We start from the raw sequence: 22,565 nt of genomic DNA on the forward strand, positions 1-22,565 counted from the left end.
GTGACACGGGCACAATTTAAACCTGGCACAAGTGGCCACATGCCTGAGACATTCCTCAGGACGGCTGGGGGAGCTTGATGTTCATAAATGATTCTTCTGACTCCTGCTAATTTTAGCCTTGAAATGTTTACAAACAGAGCAGCATTCATCTCTGCTCCTGATCCAGCAGAATTTCAGCCCCATCCCTGCTGGCAGATTCCCTACAGGAAAAACAAAACGGGATACAAAACAGAGATAGCAAAGGGACCACTTAGATTAGAGGCACAGAGAGCCAGATCCTGGAGCTATAAATAATGTATCTGCAGCTACCATAGTGTTACCAGAAATTAAAAAGTATGTACACCTAGGGATAATTTTGGAGGAGAGAAATGGAGAACAGGGAGCCAAAGCTGAAAGTAGTTTTAGTGGTGCTTCAAGGTGGTGTCTGGTAATGTATCAGGAAAAGGCCAGTGAAGGATGGCATGACAAGGTGTCACCAATTTATAGTCTCCAGCACTGAGCTCAGATGCTGTTCTCCCTTTCACAAAATGTCAAGTGTTGGTGCACACAGGTTATTGCACAGAGCATCTCTGACCTGAGTGCACTGTTTGGCTACTGCTTTGAAATGAAGCAAGAGGAAAACATAAAAAAAGTTCAATTTTATCAACACAGTTCATATGGAGCTTTAGAAACATATTTTTAAACACACACAAACCTGTGTAAAATCCATTCCCTTTCTAAACTCTGACCTCCAAGTATAGCTCTTTGAAAAGGGTACATCTCCTGAAGTGTTTGTGGTTCTCTACAAGGGATGAGCAGACAGAATCCTCCTGGGCTGGCAAGGCAAGGACCTGCACTTGATTCTGGTCTAAAGGAGAAAGGCTGTAGCTGCAAGCTCTGCCTTGAACAAATCCAAATGCCCCAACTCACCTGAAGTCTGCTTTGTTAAAAAAAAATCATCCAGTCATGAGACACATGATTTCCAAAGCTAAAGCTCTGCTTTTCTCCAAGATCAGCCTAGCTGCTAGACCACTGCTACAGCCAGCCCTTTGTGCTGTGGGAATTTGGTGGATCAGGAGGATTCTTACAATTCTACAAAAACAAAAGGGAAAAGTATTTTTCATTTCTCTGCTCTTGCTCACACATGGCACTGTGCATGTCATTGAGATCAAAACGTGGTTGACATGTAAGAAATACCAGCTGCCATCTGATTAAGACATGTGAGAGGTTTATGAGGTAGCTGCAAGTTGAGCTCAGCTGGACATGGACGGGAAGTCTGGGGGACACATGACATGACCAGGGTTTCAGAGACCCCAGGAAACAGGAGGAATGGTGCAGAAGTGCTCAGTGTAATATAGGTGAGCTTCATCTTCTGATCTGGGGTGGGGGCTGAACCTAGATCATGTCTGAGGGAAGAAAATTTTTGGAAAAAATCCTATCAGCTGCTACTTAAAATTGCTGCAAGTTAAAAAGAATCGAGGCAATGGGTTGAACTGCACAGAGCTTTAAAGGAGAAGGCAATTCCATGGAGGAAAAGAACAAAAGTAGTAGAGGTAATAGGCTCATGTCAGAGGAAGCAGCTTATTTTTTGGCTGCACAATTCTAGTGCTGCTTGGTGTGAAAGAGCATGTTCAAATTAGCAGAATATATCTTGTCTTACATCCTGTAAGCTTCTTGAAACACTTAGAACTTTCTTTTAAAGTTAGTTTCTTGAACTAAACTAATATCTTTCTGTTTTTCCTTTAAGGAACCACTCTGAACTTTAAGCATAACTGATTTTTTTAGATCACTTTGAGTCCAGAAATAGCCTGAAAAGCTAACTATCACATTCCCCTCTCTGTCTCTCAGGCTCATAAAAATCAAACACTGATTAATTTTTACAACACTTAAGGAAAATGTCAGACATTATGACATTAATGAAAATGTTGTCCTATGCCACCATTGTGTATGCAAGCTTCCAATAATGTTAGAGCTCTGCTGGGCGAGCTTCCCTTCAAATACTTCAGTATGTCCATTTCCCTGTTGTTGTTCTATTACCTTTCTTAAATTCAAGTGTGACTTCAGGGAAGGCTCAGTCCTGAAATGCTCCTTGCAGTCCTTTGCCTGCCCATTACTGACGTGGCCAAAGGTTTCCGTGCCGGGCCTCCCTTTGCACTGGGACTTCAGGATGGTCTGAGTGTGCTTCTGAATCACAGGCTCAGGTTTGGTGTGATGGACATTCTGCTTGCCCAGCCTTTCAAATGCTGTTTTCTCTCAGCTCCACAGAGGCTGGAGCAGATCAGTCACCACTGCCAGTCTGCAGCTCAGTGCAGTCAAACATCAAAGCTCCTGCTTCAGCTCCACTTCAAAACCCTTTAAGTTTTAGGAGTTGGCCAATTGGAAGGAGGAGTTGTGAGGGGAAAGCTGTAAGCCCAGAACGAAGGGCTGTGTGAGGAAGGGCACTTTGCTCTTCCTTGCACAGTGAAAAGCAGTGAGTGACTGTGATTTGTGCTTCTTGTTACATTCATGAGGGGTGTACCTTCACCCTGAGACTGTCCTTTGGACAGCACAAGAACCACTCCCAGGCCTTTCATCTTTACACTGTTACAAACCTTTTACCAGCCTTGAAGAAGGTGCCCTGGGCAAAAATCTGTTTTGACATCAAGGCACCTGGGTTCAGTTTAGAACACCGAAAACTTCCTCCATTTTCTTTCACTCCACCTGTTAAAATTCTGTCTACAATTGTCTAACAAAAGCTATCAAGTTAAAGCTTTATTTCGGCTGGTTATGGTCCCCAGGGTCTCCCCTGGGAGAGACACAAATTACCTGTCACTTCTGCAAAGACCCAGCCCCATCTGCTTTGTGTGTGTGTGCATTTGTGCAAACACAGGCAGGGCAGGGCAGGGCAGGGCAGGGCAGGGCAGGGCGAGCTGAAGGGAAAGGGAAAGCTGCTCCTCTACTGCCCTGTCCTGAAGCACACCTGAAGCTTCTGTCACTGCTCCTCAGTGCCAGTGTGCTGGTGATAAATGGTTTTTGTACACCTAAAGGTTCTGAAGTCAGGGTGATGCCGCTGGTGTGAAGGAGAACTCTTAAACACTTGCAATTAATCAAATTTGTGAAGAGGGGCAACCTCAGAGGCAGGCTGGCAAACAGGCATCTATTAGTGGTCATCTGGGCAGGATTTTAAGACAGGAAGCTTCCTTAGTAGATTTTCAAGATTTAGTTTTTACTTCTCATTTGATTTGTAAGACATTGAATTAATTGTTTTGCCTGTGGCAGTAATTGGTGAGTGATCTTTCCCTGTCTTTATCCCAACCCTTTTGTTATATTTTCTGTCCTCTGTCCTGCTGAGGAGGGAGTGATGGAGCAGTAGGACCTAGCATCCAGCCACGTGTGATTATTATCCCTTCCCACTTGGATCTTCTAAGGGCGTCTCTGCTGATCAGACTGAATTACTTAGAGAAATTAAACTGCAATCTCTGTACCATCCATTAACTGGAACTCTACTTGCGTGTAACTTGGGTTTTGGCAATCAGAAGGAGGAAGATTGTGCATAGCAAGCTGTCTGCCCAAAAAAGATCTGTGTAGTGCTTAAGACTGCATAGGAATAGGAATGGTAAAAGTATTTTGGGGGCCAAATGAAACACCCATTAGAACAAGGATGCGCCTGCTTGAGGACAGGCTGTGCTTTGGCCCCATGTTTAGTATTTATCTCACCTGTAAATCCTCATGGGTTTTATTGTAACACACAACTGGTAGTTCAGAAATTTGCCCTGGCATTCCAACTGAAGCAGTGGTAGGCCAGGAAATAAGGAGAAGTGCAATGGATTTCTTTGTGCTGATTTTACAGACACAAGTGCAAAACGTGGCAACTAAACCAGACATGTGCCTTACTTATTTTATCAACATTGAATAAATACCTCTAGATGCCAGTATGAATATTGAAATATAAATTGAAATGAGGATTAAGTACTTGTATTAATGAGACTTTATCATGTCTGGAATCTTAAATGTAAGGCCTAATCCTGCTCTGCCTGAATGTAGGGAGAGTTTTACTTGAGATTTAACTGGGAACATACCAGGAGCCACCATGACAAAGCTTTAAAGGTACAATGTAAGATTCCTACTATATAGAAGAGTAGAATCTGGACCTTTTACAAATCCCTGCCTACAGGAAAGAGAAAATTTCAACTTGAGAATCAGCCAAAGAACCAAGGAAAAACTTTTGGGGTGTCTTCTGCTAATGGCCCATGAGTCACAGGTAACTCCCTCCAGGGGTTATCTCTGTTAATGGGCCATCAAGGACCCATTTCACACTTCTCATGCTATTGTGAGATGCTCTGCCCAGGGGGAGGAGCCAAGCATTCTCACCTGGATATAAGCTGGTATGTGGGACAGTGCAAGGGCACTTATCCACTGGATTCCCAGAGGACCAGAGCTACCAGACCTTTCTACAGGATCACTGCTTCAGGAAGAGCACCTCACCTGGACTGCTTCCACCATCCTGCTCAGGTTGTATTCTGACTCTGTCAGTGATCCTTTGTGTTATTGCATTTATTTTATTTTACTTTTACCTTTTTACTTTTCTTTTTATTAAATTATATCTCTGACTTGGAGCCTCTCATTCATTTTGCTTTTCAAACCACAACATTTTTTGGTGCCCAACGTGGGGCACGAGGCACTGAGAAAAGTCAGAACTACAATTTTGCATTTGAGAAGACACCTGTTTGCTATGATGCTCAACATGCTTACATGTGTCTTATACCTATCTCTCTATATCTTTCCACACATGGGGTACTATCTGCCGGTCTTAATGCTCCTGCGTAGACCAGGGTATGGTACTAAAATTGCCTTATTGGTCTATTATGTCCATTGCTTGATAAACTCCGAGGCAATGAACAGCATTCAGAATATATACTCAATTTTGGATTCGTGTCCTGGTCTAGGATGCTACATCTGGGGCCTCAACAATCTCACTCAGCCCCTGTGGGGAGGAGTAAAGAATGATTTTTTCCAGCTTTTTAGGCATCACACAGCAGTTTTTGAAAATATGGAGTACCCTCTGGATGCCAAGGGCAGTATTATGTTATTGTCAGTCCTGCTTTCTCTTCTCTGCACAGCCCTTTGTGTTTTCTGCACCATATTTAGGATCAAAACACTACCTGGTGTGATACAGCGTGTTCCTAAGGAAGAGGAAGATGGAAAGAGAAGCAAAGCAACATCATCAGCATCTACACAGACTGTCACAGAGGAAAAGGGAACCAAAGACAAGGCAACAGTGTCCTCATCTACACAGACCACCACAGAGGAGAAAGAAGCCAAAAGTGAGGCAACAGTGTCCACATCTACGCAGACTGTCACAGAGGAGAAAGGAACCAAAGGTGCCGTCAGCATCTCCACACAAACCGTCACTGAACTGGAACAACCTAAGCCAGTAGCAGTTGCCACCACTCAGAAAAAGAAGTCAAGGAGCAAATCAGTCTGCGTAGTGACTGACAAGGATGCAGCAGGACCTTCGCAGCCAGCAGAGGAGACAGAGATAGAGATTATTACTCGCTCTCTATCCCTGGGTGAGTTGCGTGACCTGCGAAGGGAATTCACCCGCCAGACCAACGAGTCCATCCTGACCTGGCTGCTCCGCATCTGGGACGCTGCAGCCAATGACACCATTCTGGATGGAACTGAGGCCAGGCAACTGGGATCGCTGTCCCGGGATGTGATCATTGACCAGGGGATTGGGAAAACCCAAGAACCTCTCAGCCTCTGGCAGCGACTGCTAACAAGTGTGAAAGACAGATACCTTTGTAAAGAAGACCTCCAAGTGCACCAAGGCAAATGGAGCACAATAGAACAAGGTATCCAATGCCTGAGGGAATTGGCTGTGCTGGAGATCATTTTTTCAGAAAATGAGAGATTTCCTAAAAACCCAGATGATGTCCAGTGCACATCACGGATGTGGCTGAGACTTGCACGGCTTGGACCAGAGATGCACTCACGTTACCTGGCAACACTGCAATGGAGGGAAGGTGAGGACAAGGTGGGTGTCTTGGTAATAAATTAAGAATTTACGAGGACACTGTCATCGCCCCAGTTCGTATCCATGTCTCGTCTGTGGAAATGAGACTGGCTGAGCAAGTCCGGAGCTTGATTGAAGAAGGCCATCAGAAATTAAAAGAACTTAAGGAAGAAATTTACCATATCTCACCAGAGCCGATGAGAGTCTCTGCCATTAGGAGCAGGCGTCCCCCAGCCAGGGAGAGAGGATACACACCACGAGGTAACCTCTGGTCTTTTCTTCGAGAGCATGGAGAAGACATGAAGAAGTGGGATGGAAAACCCACCTCCTCCTTAGCAGCCCGGGTACATGAACTGAAAAGAGGAACACCTACCACAAGAAGCCCATCTAGAATCAAGGTTGCCCCAGTCTCTCAGAACTCCAGACAGTACAGGAATGATGATATGACTGATCCTCTGGAAGGGACCTCAGAAACATACGTACAGGAGGAGAACAATGTATGTCATGACCAGGAATAGGGGTGCCCTGCCTCTAGCCGGGAAGAGGAAAGGGATAATCGGATCTACTGGACTGTGTGGATGGCCTGGCACATCTGACCCACAAAAATATACGGTGTTGGTTGACACTGGGGCCCAATGTACCATGATGCCATCAAGGTATGTAGGAACAGAATCCATCTCTATTTCTGGAGTGACAGGAGGGTCCCAGGAACTGACTGTATTAGAGGCTGAAGTGAGTTTAACTGGGAACGAGTGGCAAAAACACCCCATTGCAACTGGTCCAGAGGCCCCATGCATTCTCGGCATATCTCAGGAATGGATATTTCAAAGACCTGAAGGAATATCGCTGGGCTTTTGGGATAGCCACAGTTGAGAAAGAAAACATCAGACAGTTGAATACTTTGCCTGGTCTCTCAGATGACCCCTCTGCTGTGGGACTGCTGAGAGTCAAAGAACAACAGGTACCAACTGCCACAACAACAGTACACCGCCACCAATACCGCACTGACAGAGACTCTGTGATTCCCATACATGAGATGATTCGTAAACTGGAGAGCCAAGGGGTGGTCAGTAAGACTCATTCACCTTTCAACAGCCCAATATGGCCCGTGCGTAAGTCCAGTGGAGAATGGAGACTGACGGTGGATTACCGTGCTCTGAATGAAGTCACGCCACCACTGAGCGCTGCTGTGCCAGACATATTAGAGCTTCAATATGAGCTGGAGTCCAAGGCAGCAAAGTGGTATGCGACCACTGACATTGCCAATGCCTTCTTCTCCATCCCTTTGGCAGCACAGTGCAGGCCCCAGTTTGCTTTCACCTGGAGGGACGTGCAGTACACCTGGAACCGACTGCCCCAGGGGTGGAAACACAGCCCCACCATCTGCCATGGGCTGATCCAGGCTGCACCGGAGAAAGGTGAGGCTCCGGAACATTTGCAGTACATCGACGACATCATCGTATGGGGGAATGCCCCAGGGGAGGTCTTTGAGAAAGGAGAGAAGATTATCCAAATTCTGTTGAAAGCTGGTTTTGCCATTAAACGAAGTAAGGTTAAGGGACCGGCTCAAGAAATCCAGTTCCTAGGAGTCAAGTGGCAAGATGGACGTCGCCAAATCCCCACAGAGATAATAAACAAGATCACTGCCATGTCCCCACCTACCAACAAGAAGGAAACACAAGCTTTCCTAGGTGCCATAGGCTTCTGGAGGATGCACATTCCTGAGTATAGTCAGATTGTGAGCCCTCTCTATCTGGTTACCCACAAGAAGAACGATTTCCACTGGGGCCCTGAACAGCAACAAGCCTTTGTTCAGATCAAACAAGGTTTTCAAACCACAACATAGACAAACCATACAGCTACTGCACATTAAGCAGCAAGAGTTTTGCTGTATAAAAGCACTTACAGTTTACAGTTTCAGATTGTTAAGAGATACTTGATTTAGCCAAGCTTGTGCCAAGTCAGAACCTTCTGGGAGATGTTTCTGGGGGAATAAACACCCTCAGCAGAGGCCTGGCTCCGTGCAGCATGTCAGCTCTGCTGTGTCTGCTCCCAGAGAGACACCCTGAGCATTCAGAGAGCCCAAATATAATCTGCTGTGTCTCTGCTGCAAGAGCCTCGTGTTCCACTTCACACTCGAGCTTATGAGCCTTTGCTGTGCCTGGGGCAATTGCATTTGTCCCTCTGGGAAGGAGAGCTCAGAAACCATACAAGGGTACAGATGATGCTCCAACCATTTGTGCTGCCGGGCTTGTTGCCACTCACTTTCAATGACTCCATCAGAGTTTTGGGAGGCACACAAAAGGTGTGTATTTAGAACAATTTACTGACATTTGACTTTAAATCATGCCCCCCCCCCAACAAAGACTGTCTTGAATTTTAGCCCTCCCAAGGCACACAGGCGGACAGAGAATACCTAAATAGCATTCACACGGCCACATCAGATTTCTTTGTACTAAACTTCACTGAATCATCTTCCTCTGGGTACCTGATTTATCTGGAGGTACAGAAATTGCTGCACATTCAGAAACCCAAAGAAGGCTGTCAGTGAGAGGCACAGGATCCGTGTCAGGGCCATGTATAGGTAGGTTTCTGCCTGAGCCTGGCTGAGCTGTGCAGCTTGTGGTGTATCACTTCTGTCACTACAGCATCCGAGTGCTTCTCAGCTTCCAGGGTTGGAGCTGGAAAGCAACGAGGTGACAATTTTCCCTACTACAGCTGGGAAGAGATGTACCAAACACTGAGGCTCAGATTCACGTTTAAATATTTGTGAGTTAAAGAAATTCTGTTGTAAAGCCAGACCTGAAGTGATTTCCCTAAAATCCAGAGACGCTCACTTCAAAGCAAGGAACTGATGAGGGAATCTGAAGACATGTCAGCATCCTGACCACTGATATAATCTCCAGTAGGATACTCGAGCCATCAAGGCAGCTTTCAAATTAAAGACTGTGCAAACTGTACCTGGATTGCAATAAGCCTTCATGCAAATCCTCTTATATTTTGCATGTGCAACACGGTATTTTATTACTGTTTTAAGTGACACTTCTAAGCCCTGAAAAAAATTAGTAAGGGGAAAAACTAACTAATTTTAAAACAGCAGGGTAAGCTCCCTCTGCTCACCAGTTGGTACAATTCTTTCACAACCTGCTGAGCTGCTGCCTTCTTCCAGTGTAGTAAGTTTGAGTGTATTGAACAGGTCCCCTGGCAAAGATGAGAATGGGCTGAGGTAAGGCAGGGTCACTGTCGGCTCTAACACAGCATTTATCAGTGACATTTGGCGCTGGAAAGATCTCAAACCAGGCCAGGGTTACTGACTGACACTGCAAATGCCTTTGAAAATCCAGTCTAAGTTGTATTGGACAGCTGAAACCTCCTTGCTGGAGTTCATCAACTACTTCTGACAGTGATGGCTCAGCTGAACCAGAGAATCTCTCCCTCCCCATTACACTTCCAGCTCTCTGGATTCAGAGTTTTCTGTTTGGAGAGAAACAGCAAAAGAAAAGACCAGGTTTTTAACCCCCTGGAGAGTCTCTGACGTGTTAAAAAACACCTGAAGAGGTTCATATGAAATAGACTTACATGGAGAGCACTCTCCAACTCCACTATCAGAAGACTTACTGAATTCTAGAATAATTTTGATTGGGAAAGGCCTCTGAGATCATCAAATCTAACTGCTAACCAGCACTCCCATGTTCACCACTGAGCCATGTCCCTAAGTGCCACATCTCTGTGGTTTTAAATACCTCCAGCGATGGTGACTTCACCACTTTCCCAGCAACCCTTGTGTCTCTGCAAAGCAAAGATGACCCTACCAAGTCAGTCAAGAGCCATCCCGGCTCCGAATTCTTAGCTTAAACAGCCCTAATATCCCTAACTGCACTTGATCTCCAGTGTGCAGCGGGAATGAGACTTTCTTCCACGCCTGTTCCATCACCCACTTACTCAGAGGCTGTTCTTCCGGGAGCAGGGGCAAGAGCGGCGGCCGCAGAAAGCCGAGTTGTCCCCAGCTGTCCCGGGCTGCAGCAGGGGAGGGTGCCAGGCAGGAATTCGGCCCCACTAAAAATAGCGGCCCCGGGGCTGCTGCAGGGCCGGGGAGCCCCGGCGGGCAGCGGGGCACGGCGTGCGGGGCACTGCTCAGAGCACACTGCCTTCCCCGGGTGACGGCCCTGCCCTGCTCCCTCCTGGGCTTGGAGAAATCCCTCGTGTCTCCCGCCCCAAACAGGCCACTCCGGCCGCGGAGAGAGGGGGCAGGAGCAACCCGGCTGCCGCTCGAGGGGGTCCCCCAGGCACTGCACGGCTCGCTCTTCTCGGCGATTTATTTTGGGCGCTGCCGAGCGGGGCCAGGCTCCAAGGGGCTGCATCGGGTTTCTGCCTCCCTCCCCCGACGGCGGCCCCGGCAGATGAAGTTTTGCCCCGCCGAGGAGAACGGGGCCAGGGGGAGGAGGGAGGCGGGACACGCCGCTTTGTAGCACAGGTGATGGGCTCTGGCTGGTCTTGGGGGTCCCTTCCGAGGCGGCCGGAGCAGGAGGAGGGAGGGGGTGGGCGCCGTCCCACGCCCCGGGGCAACGCAGCAGGGATGGGCAGCAGCGGGCGTGGGCTCTGCGTGTTCCTTGCTGAGGGAACCCGATCCCCCCTTTGCCCTTCGTGCTCCCCATTAGCGGGAACCTGATCTCCCCTTTGCCCCCCGTGCCCCCGGCCGGCGCTCTGCGCTCCCGCGACAGCAGCAACAGGCTGCGGGGCTGGGACCGGGCGGCGCCGGGCCCCACGCCCAAAGCCGCCCCTGCGGTGCAGGCGTGGGAGCAGCTCCCCAAGCCGGGGGACAGTCCAGCTCCGGCCGGGGGGCAGCGTTCCGCGGCAGGCGAGCAGCGGGATGCGCGTTGCCCCCGCTGTGCCCCGTACCGTGTAATGAAGCCGCGGTGCGGGTGATGGGGAGGGGGATGCGTGAGGCCGTGGGGCTGGAGCTGCACCCTCCAGCCCTCCTCGCTGCCGCCAGCGTAAACCTGCCGCCTCTTCTGCAGTGACGGGGACTCGCGTCCTCCTCCTCCACCTCCTATCCGCGGCTGCAGCTCCGCTGCTACATCCCATTATTATTAGGGAAGGATGCGAAAAGAGAAAAACTCAAACCCAACACACCCAAGCAAACAACCCCTCCCAAGTCACGGTACCCCCCTCCCCCCGGTTGGTGGGACTTGCAGGACCAGCTGCGCTTCCCTGGCCCTGGGGAGGGGAGGCAGAGCTGGGGAGGCGGGGGAAGGAGGGGGCCGGGCAGACACGGGGAATATCGCTTTTGTCTCCGGCACGGCGAGCGGCGTAGGGGCTCGGTGCTGCGGCTGCCGGAGCCCCCCGCTCCCTGCTCCGCTCCCGCAGGCACCGCGGCGGCGCCGCCGGGCTCCGAGGCTCCGCGCCGAGGAGCGGGCAGCTCGCCGGCTGCTCATTTTCCCCCTTCTCCCCTTCTCGTCGTGTTATTTCTGCCTTTTCGGCGTAGAGGATCCCCCCACACGCACGGACGCTGACCCCCACCCGAGCTTTCTTTGGGTCCAGCCGGAATTCGCGACGCTCCCGGGGATTTTCCCACCCAAGCTGGGTTCTATGAGCGGGAAGGTGATCAAGCCCAAAGAAGAGAAAGATGCTTCCAAGGGTAAGGCAGGCGCAGCCGCCCCGATAACCGGCTCGTTCCCCGGCCCGACCGCAGGCAGCCCGACCTTACCGGGCCGGGAGGGGGACACGGCTCAGGGGCAGCCCCGGCCCCGGGGACCCCGGCTCGGGTGGGAGCGGCCCCCGCGGTGCCCGGCGTGCGGGGCGCTGCCCGGCACCCCGGCACGGCTGCGGGGGCCGCTCAATGCGGCACCGCCGGGATCGCTGCCGCCCCGTTCCCGCCGGGGAGGGGGCGGCTCCCGGCCGGGGTCGGGGGTGCTCGGCGCTGCGGCGGCCCCGGCTCCGGCCAGCGGGGCGGGGAGACAGCGTCATGGAGACGCGGGGCTGCGCACCCCCGAGGCTGGGTACAGGGGGCTTCTCCGGCCCGGTTCGCCCCGGGCCCCGCGGCACGGCCAGGGATGCGGCCGCCCCTGCTGGGGTCCCTGCCGGGGTGCAGGGGGTCCATGCCGGGGTCTGTACCGGGGTCCGTGCCAGGGTACAGGGGTCGTGGCCGGGCGCAGTGCTCGCCCGGGGTCGTACAGGTGGCGGTGTCCCCGTGCCCATCCCCGGGCGGTGCGCAGGGCTCGGTGTCCCTCGGGGCTCGGTGAACCTCGGGACGGTGACCCCCCCGGTGCTCCCTGCACACCCGAGGCTGGTCTCTGGTGCCTGGCTGGGGGCCCCGGGGTGGAGTGGTCTGCCGGGCCACCCCGGAGGACCAAAAACTACTCCTTATTTACTAGTTCTAGAAAACGGAGTGAGACACTAACCTGTCGTTTACTTTTTTAGCAGTCTGAGAGGCCGAATCAAAACAATTCAACCTTTCTATTCTTGATAAAAAGTTTTTTAGTTGAAAGTTTAGGTTTAACACTTTGGAGAGATTTTAATTTTCTTTTTTTTATGTGAGTTTTTTTTTCCCCAACTGTTTTTCCCGTTCCTACTATGTTCTGTCTTATGTCCAAAACCTTAGCGTTTCCATCACGTTTTTTTTTCTCAGCAACACAATCAACTTCATTACTCAGAGGCATTGCAAAACCTTTCTTTTTCCTAGATAAATATGCTTTGCCTTTACATTATATTCTTTGAAGTTTACTTAGTTTTGATTTTCTTTTATGGTGGCCTTATTCACTATATTGCGCTTTAAATAATTCATTAAGCAGTGCAGAACAAAAGATTCCCGCCTTTCTGAGGAATTATTTTGCATGATTTAAAACTGTGTTATAATTGTAAACAAAAAGAAATTGCGATACTTGAGCTATGCTTGCCTGAAAGCTTATTTTTAAAATCAAGCTTACATATTTCAATTACGATTGCAAGTTTTAATGATATACTTCATGTCTGAAATTGCCTCTGTGCAGGCTTTGGCACATTTCAGAGCAGTGGGGCTCTGAAAAAAAGGCATTTGTATCTCTGTTAATGAGTCAATGAGTGATGCCTTAGACGTGCGAGGCTGTGATGTCAGTGCTGACAGGGTACCAGAAGGTGAATATTCTGAGGCTCCCAGGAAAAGCAGTTGATGCTTATATTACTCTGCTTCCAGGAGACACTGCTACACTCCCTGAGCTCCTATAAAAACTTTCTCTGTTATCACCAAGTGAAGAGGCAGTTTTAGGTACAGCAGGAGGAGCCGGTACATGTGTGAGGTGGTTTGTGAGCCATGGTTAGCACCTGTGAAATGGCTTTTAGAAAGGCTCTGGGGATGCTGAGAAGGAGTTAATATTTGCTAGTTCACGTATAGGCTGCGTGGTGGTCTTTAGCCTCATGAGTTGTAGACAAAAATAGGAAATGTTTTTTCCTCTGAACCACCTGAATTCTCTTTTGGTGATTGCAAGTGTTAATATTCCTTAATGGGAATGTTTAATTTGGCTGAAGCCTTAGTAAATCGAGGCAGTGATGGGTGGTTTTTGTTTTTTTTTTTTTTTTTTTTTTTTTTTTTTTTTTTGGTGGGGTTTTGTTTTGTTTTGTTTTGTTTTGTTTTTAATACAATAATAGAGTAATTTGGCTGGAAAGGATGGGATACCATTTCCTGCATTTTTCTGCAGGTGTACTGTGGCCTTGGAGTCCTGAGAGAAAGCTCTGTGTTTTTGAGTTAGTTAAGCCCTCTTTCAAAGACCATAATCGTGTTTTATATTCGAGTAGTTTATTATGTGATAGTTCATGTACCCCCATTCTGTAAGGTAACGTGATGTAGTTTAAATATCTGCTGTAAATGCAGGTGTCCCAGGGTTATGTTTGCCTAATAAATGTGGAATGCTTCTCAGTGAGAGCAGCGTCAGCTTTTCTTACTTCTGAAGCTTTCCTAGGCATTGCAGGGCCATCCATGAGATGAGACTTTACTGTAGTTCTCTACAGAATTTGGGGAGGGCCATGTTCAAGTCAAATGTAGGAGCTGCACTGTGTAAGTTGTTGATAGACGTTTTCTTCATTTGGCTTTTGGGGTGGTTTCTTTTAGAAAAAACTGATTTGTACAGAACCTTGAATGGCCTTGGATTTTGGTGGGAATAGGCACAACTCAGAGCAAATACTTAACTGCCTTGTAGTGGTTGCAGTTAAATTGCCCTTTTGTATAAAGTCTGTGGTGGTGTCAGTGGAGTTCTGCAAGTGTTACGGAAGTATCAAAATTTATGTTTAATAATTTTTTCACTTCTTTCCTGAAGCCAAAGAGGAAAGTAACTGATTGCTTTAGGGTGTTTTGGTTCCACTTGTAAGTCCTGCCTAGAAAACCCAGTGATGACTGTGTTTGCTGAATACCTGGTTGCTTTTAAAAGTGGCTGTGAACATTTGAGAATTATCTATCCTAATCTTAAATAAAGCTCATGGATTAACAGAATGAAGTCAGGGATATGCACCTTTACTTGCTGCAAGATGCTGCATTAACTGTGAGTGTGCACCTATAAGATTATGGCGGATTATGGCATTGATTTCTGCTCCCCCCCCATTTTTTTCAGACTGTGTGAGAGTTGGGCCAGGTGCAGGGTGCTCTGAGCTGAGTATCTTCCCAGCTGTCCCCCAAAGGCAGATGGGCAGCGCTGCTGCTGCTCCAGTGTGGATGGAGGCTGTTTGGGGTAGCCAGCAGCTGGTTTGAGAGAGCAGCCTGTCTCCTCTCGGCTGGGTTTGTCATGGGGCAGGTGTCCGTGTCTCTCCTCATGGTGCCCTGTTTCCGAGGTGGGCAGGAATGTGAGGATTGAAGAAGAACAGCTTACCATTCCCCACTGGTGACTGGTGGATGGGAGCAGCTCTCCTTCATTCCCAGCGCAGAACTGTCAGTCACCGAGGTTGGGAGCAGCTCTGTTCTCAGGATGTGCCCTGGGTACATTCTCAGCACAGCAGAGCAGTTCCCACCAGGCAGGTTCTTGTCCTGCCATGGAGGTGTTGTGCAGAGAGCCTCGGGTGTGCCAGGGGCACTTCCCCCAAAAGTTTTTGCCTTGTACTTTGGGCACAGTACATCGAGTGTCTCCATCAGTCCTTGGGGCTGTACCAACATGACCCATTTCTAATTAAATATTTTTTATCTTTTATTTAGGGGGAGACTTGTGGAGCAGTAGGATAAGATTGGGCATTGAAAAGGGAGCTGAGATGTGCTGAAAGCTCTGTGCTTTGGACCTGGGCCTTAGAGAGCTGTCTGGTATTACAGCCAGGCTCTTTCCAGAGGCTGCTGTGCAATTTGTGTGGCTACTCAAGAGTTGGAGCAGAGAGTCTCAAACTAAATCTGAAGAATGGATTCACCTGTATTTTTTTTTTTTCTTTCTACTGAGGGAATTATGTACTATTAGCTTCTCCATCAAAGCAGATGCAGAAGAATCTTTTCCTGTCACCATACTGTCACCACAAGGGACTTGGATAGCTTTTGTTCAGAAGTCTGATAACCTCAGCCATAAGCAGTGAGAGAATGCAGACTGTATTTTCTTCTGCAGAAAGCTAAATAGGAGCATTTTTGAAGCTGAAAGCTTCTAATCTGTGAAGAGTGTATTGAAATAGTGACAGTAACAGTTAAGAATTTGGAAGTACAGGTACTATTCTAATTCAGTGACAGCAGAAAACAAAGCACTTAGAGAAATCACTTGGCAGGAAAAATAGAAGTCAGAATTTTGAGGTATCTATTACTGCTTTTCCTGGCTTTATGGGAATATAGTATAATGCAGCTTATGACTGAAAGGTCTGGAGAAAAGCTGACAAAAATAAAGAAGCTGATCTCAACAGTTATATTTCTATAGTACTGAATCATGAGAAAGTAACTTGCTTCAGGGACTTGAAGAGGAGCAGCATGTAAGCTGACCACGTCTTGGTCTGAGTCTACGGAATCAAAATTAGCAGCAAGTGCAGCCACGAGTGAGAAGGGGGAAGGGAGCATGGTGCTAACTGCCTCAAGTGCTGCTTGGCCAGCTCAGGTCACAGGCAGGGCATTTCTTTGTCTTTTTGTTAAAAATTTGGGTGCCAGTTCTTTTGCATTTCAGACCAAAAGCCCCACCAAAATTCAGCAGCAGCTGCAGTTTAGGGTATGAACTTGAGGATCTGTTCAGGCAGATGTTTGCAATCTTTTTGTGGTCAGTTGGTGCTATTGCCTTACACATTAGAATTTGTGTTTGTATTATAAACATTTAATGACACCAGTGAGTGAGTATTAAATACAATGGTTTTGTTTTGTTCACTTCACACTAGAAATCTCTGAGCCTCCTGTCTGAGATTGCAGATTTCACTTTGAATAGATGCCTGCATCGCCCACTGGAAAGTGACAGCCAAAATCTGGGCCATGACCCATCCCATCGTGGCTATTAATTCCGCAGGTCACAATAGATACTCAGTGCTTGGCTGTGGTCCTGATTCATTCAAAACTCCCATTGACAGCAGTGGGAGTTCTCTGTGTCTGCCTGTGGCATTGCCTCTGATTAGTAGGTGGTTGTTAATGTGCCCATGTTTGGAATATTTACAGTAACTACCTCCTGTTATGACTCATTATCTGGAACTGGCTTTGGTACCACAAACGACAGTAACTCTTTATAAAAGAAACATCCTTCCCTCCCAATCCCAAGACCCTCACATATGTTGATAAAACGTCAGCAACTAAGTGGAAGCAGTCTTGAGATCCAAATGCCAGCAGATTCCTGCTGATGTTCTTTAATGATTTTCAGTGTTGAGGAAATCCACAGCAAGGCAGGATTTTTGGGGACAAGGTCCACACTCTGGGGTTTGTTGCAGTGTTGGTTCTTGTGTGGCTGCTGTCCATGCCAAGAACTCGTGTTGTACAGAAGATAGTAAAAGTCATCTTTTTTTTTTTGCTTCTGGAGGAAAACAATGGTAGTTGCTTCTTGGCAGATGCTAAATCTCATCTTCAAAGGAAAAACTGCCAGGCAGATGAAGCCTGGAGGATGAGTAGCCCCACAGAGCATTGCAGGGCACTGCAAAGGGAGGAGCACCAGCAGATGCATAAGAATTTACATGGCTTAGGCTTCTGGCATCTTTGGTCTGTAGCCACCCACACTGCACTGGAGACTTGTCATTAATTGTATTTGTGCCATTTACTGAGATTTCCTGCAAGGCACTGGTCTTACCCTGTGCTTTGGGAATTGGATGCTACAGAGTAGCCTTGGGTCAATGAATGTTCGTTTTCTGTCTCTGTTCCTCGTTGTGTGTTAGTGCTGTAGTGTGTTGAAGAAGACACGGCTGCAGAGTTATATGACTCACTTCCTTAGGAGCCAAGACAGGGCAAGTCCAGTTCCTCAATCTCCTGCAAGCAGTGAATCCATGTTTTTATAAAAACCTCTGTAAATCTGGAGGTGTCCTGTGTACAAACAAAACATTTTTACTCTAAGAGGACAAGCTTCACATCCTAGACAACCTTTAGCTGAGCATTTTCAGATCAGGATTTTTTGTGTTGATGTATATTGGAGAGGAACTGCCCTCTTGGTGGCTGGATGCTCTCACAGATTCTGTGGTTTCAGATCTCCTCTGTGGGACAAGGTTTCTTAGCCACTCTTATCCCTCTTAGCTGAGCCTGGTTCTAGGACTTGTGTAGCCCAAACTGTTTTCTTTCCTCAACTCTGTCATTTGACCTAACAAAATTACCTGTTTTTCCAAAGTCAAGCTTACATGAAAACACGTGTTAAAAACCAAAATGAGACAAACCTATGTTATATGTGTTATTTACAATAATCTTTTAATTTTTCTGTGTGGTGTCTTGGGTAAAGGGTTTCCTTGAATTGGCTGGTCTGGTTTCATGCTTAGTATTTGTATTGTGTTGCTGAGTGAAATGAAGGGAAAAATAATTTGAATTGCACCCTCAGGCAGGTAACAATTCAGTTCTTTTCCTGAAGAGAGTGTAAAGTGAGACTGTTCTCCACTTAATTAGTTTTGTGAGAGTGATGTATAAAGCAAGGTCAGTGCTAAAGGAGGAAAGGGTTGGCATGGATTGAACACTGCTTACGTTGTTTGAATAACTGGAGCAACACTGTGAGGTGGGAGGGAGCAGAGGACAGAAATGAAGTGGGAAGAAGAGGTATTCCTGAAATAGCAATCAAATTGCCATTGATCTGGGCTGCATGACATGTACACAGGTCAAGATAGACTAAATCTGAACTAGTGGTGCTTTGTTACCTGTGATACTGGTTGTGCTTGTAGCTGAAATGAAGGCGTATTTATAGAGATCACTCTGTTCTGTGGCTCAGGGAATCTCTAAATGCTTTTCAAAAGCTGAGGCTTGACATAATTGATATAAGGCTCTCTTGGTTGCTTTAAGAATAAATTGTTTAACAAGTGCTTGATATCTTTGATACACATGTGCTTTTAGTTGCCGTCCAATTTAGGATGAATTTCTCCTGTGTTAGTGAGATCAGATTGGAGCTGGGCATCCTGTAATCCTCCTCTGACCTGAGTGTTCTGCAGGCATTTGCTTTGCGCGTCACTTTGTAAAGTTCAGCACAGGGGATGCAGCAGCAGTGCTGAAGTGCTCTGTGAGTTTCTGTGTCCCTGTTCCTGTGGGCTGTGGAAGCTGGGGCTGACATCCCAGAGGTGGGATTTCCCCAGCAGCAGTCCAGTACCCATCTGATCGCCTTCCGATCTTCTCCCTCCTCCAACCCCTGACAACGTACTGAGCTGTTTGCTGCCAAAAACAGCAAACAGGATTGGCGAGGCCCTTGTGGAACCTTCTGGAGTCTCCTGAGACATGCTGGAAGCCTCCTGGGGCAGCCCTATTGTCACCTCACAGAGGCCCCTGGGGATCAGCCCTGGGCAGTGACACACAGCTCAATGTGGTGACAGGGGGATAGTGAGGGCTGGTGGCTCAACCCCAGCCCCTGGTGGTGAAGGTGACAGGTGACTTCCCCTTCTCACTGGGCAGGAATTGGGCAGCTCCCTCTCTCTCCTGGCCTAGGTGACTGTTCTTAGGTGCCAGTGGCTTCTCCATGGCCTGCACAACAGAGGTGACAACCATCAACTCCGTGCTTCCAGCAGCTTCACTCAGGTTTTATACACTGTGTTTAATTGTAGGAGTTTAGGAGTTCTGAGCCACTTTTCCCCTGCCCCTGTAGCCTGTTTATTCAAATCCGGTGGTAACTAGCACTCATCTAATTGTTTTATTTTTCTGTTCATTTTTTGTGTGGAATCACAGAACATTCCTTTCTGGAGCTGCTCCTGCTGCTGAAACAGGATCTCCTGAGCACATCCCTCAGGACTGTGTCCAGACTGCTTTTGTGTACCTTCAGGAAAGGGGAACCAGTAATTTTCAGAGCTTTTCCTATTCCGTTGCAGGTGGCTTTTTGCTCAAATTTTAGAAATTTCTGGTTTTCATCAAATGAAATGGGAAAAATGCAGGGCATTTTTTTTTTCATAAAATGCAAAGATACAATAAAAAGAAAGTATGAAAGAACTAGAAAAGAAAGGCAGGAGAAAGGGGCAGGGGAGAGAGCCAGCAGGCGGAAGGAACAGTGCAGACTGAACTCCAGGTGATCCACAGCACAGCTCTGCTCACAGCTGTCCCAGCACACTCTCACCTGACCAGCAGACACACAAGGGAATAGAGATTTCTTCTGATTTTGTTCTTTTAGCCACCTTCCAGCAGTTACCAAGAAGCTGGTAGGTGCTTTTCTTTTCCCTTCTGTCCCCTAAGTAGCTCATTGGTAACTGGCCACAATTTTCAAGTAGCTGAGGCTGAATTTACTTTCAGACATTGCTGTCAAATTGCTTGCACAGAACATTTGTCCTTTGGATTTTACACCTGCTGTAGAGTTCTGTGCAGCTATCTTTCATGTTCAGTACACATGTGAAATTCTTACATTGCTCTTACATCTCAATTTGCCTAAGTTGTGCTACAGTACTGCCTGGAAAATGATAAATAGTTTCATTGTAATTATACACAATTATATACACAACCATATTATCCGAAGTGCTGTCACTTACGCTTTTTTCCTCCCAGTTCTGCAGGAGAATATGAAACTAGAATGGACCCAATTCTCACTGCAATCCATTGTCACTTCTTTTGGGGTGCAGAGTTGGAATACCTGATCCATGGAAGTCTTGCCTAGTAAAGTAAAGATTTGGAGGTATTTTTGAGAGTTGTAGTATTGGTGGGAATTACAGGGGTATGCATTTCCAAAAGTAATCTTGATTTGTAGTTGTTTGAGACCACCACAAAGTGCGGGTGCTCCTTCCTAGCCCAGGCTGCAGGTGTTGAAGTGTTATTTCTCCGGCTGTAAGGTGGAGAGGTTCTGCAGCCACACTGGTGTACAATCAGTGCAGGTTTGTCATGTGCTCTGCTCTACGTGTGCTTCTCATCTTGCATACCAGTGACTGAACATTCAGAGACTGCCAAAAATAGCTGGCTGCTTTCAAGTGATTGGGCAAGAAGAGCTGGAGTGACTTTCATCTGCTGTTCTGCTCTTCTCCCCGCTCTGCCCCATGTTTGCTTTCTGAGAAAAAGATATTGGGTTTTCATTTGTTTTGGTAGAACTCAATAAAAGGTGGTAAAAGTGAAGTAAGTCAGAAGAGATCAAATGGCAAGGCTCTTCTTGATCACCTGATGGGGAGGCTACAGCAGCAGAAAGTCAGAAGTCTGACTCCAGCTGGAAAAAGATTTCTGGGGTGAAGGGTGACCTGTTTCAGATCCACTCCAAGCTCAGGAAACCACCTGGCCAGGGAGGCTGATAAAGGAATGTCTGCTTTGGTGCTGGGCCTTGGTTGGTACCTGGCTGTCTTTCATACAGAGCTGTGTTACTTGGCTACTGGAGTGGCAGCACATTTGGTTTCTTTGGCTGGAAAAGGGGTTGGGGTGTTTGTTTTGGGATTCAGGTTGTTTGTTTTTGCTTTTTTTTTCCTTTTCAGATTATCTATGTAACTCCCAGTTTTCAAGTTCTGTTTGTATAATTGTGTCTTGGGAGGAATTTCTATCACATGATTTCTGTGTCGTTGGGAATTAGTGTAAATAACAGTCTTTTCATGAGGAGTATCCCTTTAGCAGGTGACAGAGAGGAATGAAGGCTTTATAGGTAGTGATCCAGTAACTCCTGTAGAAGAAGAGAACAGGATGGAAGACAAGAGAAAGATAAAAATGTACTTTTTCCTAGTAGTTCATTTAAGGAAAATAGATGCTCTTGTTTAGGGATGCTTAATTTAAGTGGCAGCAATTAATGAATGTAGAGGAGAAAAGAATTATGCAGAGCTGTGAAAGTTCTAGGTTCTTTTCATGGCAACTTTCAGGGTCTAAAAGTTTGAATTTGTTCCCCCACTGGGACATAAGCAAAATTTCTTTGAGGTTACTCAGGAAAAATAGTCACACTGGAGCTATTTTAAGGAAAAGGACTGTCAGGTTTTCCAGCCCTGTCCTTGTTCCACCCTTGGTCTGAAAAGGCCTCCTGTCAAAACTGAGATGTTTTCGCAAGACTTCTGAGTTTGATCAGAAAAATTAGTCAGGCACTTCTGAACAGTGTTAGGAAGAGATTTTGAACTACATAACAGCTGAAAAAAAGCAGCGTTTTGAGTCAATGGTGTGGAGGATGGCAGGAAGTTCAGTAGTGAGGTGGTGGGGCTGTGCCTTTTAATCTGAAGTGTCTGGTTTTTATTTCACTCCACATCTGATCATGAAAGATGAACTTTAAATTGCTTTGTGGCATGAATAAGAGGTGCCAGGCTGAGAATAGAAGGGGGAAGAAAGCGTGGTGTCGTGGCAGGAGAAAGCAAATTCTGTGACACTTTGAATGATGGAAAATTAGCTTTGTAAAGTACCTGGAGAGCACAAGGAAGCTAAAGAGTGTAATGGAAGAGGAGGTATTATGGGCATAACTCTTAGTAGTACCAGACTGCAGTGAAAGCACATAGGTTTGACAGCCTGAAATGGTGCAGAAAAGACTTGACAGTCTGTCCTGCAAGGTGCCAAACACCTCTACTTTCCATTTAGCCAAAACCTGTTAGCGCTCTGGTTTGGGCCCTGTCACTGAATGCTGGATATTCTTGTCATGCCATTTTCCCACTATCACAATTTCTTACATTAAATGTATTTCAGAAGGAGCCATTGAGTGTGCATGAGGAAGTCTGAGTGAGTGATGAAAGGCTTATAAAAGAAATGAAGAAAACAGCAGACTTTGGTTGCTGTGGTTCTGAGTGAGCTGTTTGTCAGGCAGTACCTCTGTCACTGAGAGGAGATAATGCATTGCTCCTCTCTCACAAAGCTGGGAAGATCATTGCTGTTAATTCATCCCTAATTCTTGCACTCAGTGTGAAACCCTGTTCTTATCTATGGCTTTTCTTGAAGTGCTTTTTCCTCCTCAGTCAGATCTCTAATTACTGTTCTTATTGCTGCTTTAAGAATTATAAACTGTCCCTATGTATGGGATGGGTTGGAATAACTACTGGTAAGAGACTTCGATAGTTCATTGGTGTTTATTTGGGTGGCACCTTATGAAGAGCAGAACCTGAGCCACTACTGTCCTGTCAGGTTAGACTGAAACACAGTTTGTGCTGCTCAGTATCAGCC

At 47.2% G+C, this 22,565-nt stretch overlaps 1 protein-coding gene across 3 annotated transcripts in view; it reads left to right on the plus strand.

Moving 5' to 3' along the window:
- Positions 1–1,259: 1,259 nt before the first annotated feature.
- LOC310922378 (fibroblast growth factor 13) overlaps positions 1,260–22,565 on the plus strand; it is a gene marked incomplete at its 5' end in the record, with an annotated part of 214,401 nt that continues 193,095 nt past the window's right edge. Inside the window, one exon of one of the 3 annotated variants that reach the window (XM_083882889.1) lies at positions 1,260–1,337. Coding sequence is in view for 2 of the 3 variants with exons in the window: in XM_083882887.1 (XP_083739013.1) it covers positions 11,564–11,612 (49 nt within the window). Of the gene's footprint in view, positions 1,338–11,521; positions 11,613–22,565 lie in introns of those variants that run through there. The other 2 variants (XM_083882887.1, XM_083882890.1) reach the window with 2 other exon arrangements.

The sequence above is a fragment of the Zosterops lateralis genome (assembly GCF_965231275.1).
Source record: "Zosterops lateralis genome assembly, chromosome: Z".
Taxonomy (NCBI): domain Eukaryota; kingdom Metazoa; phylum Chordata; class Aves; order Passeriformes; family Zosteropidae; genus Zosterops; species Zosterops lateralis.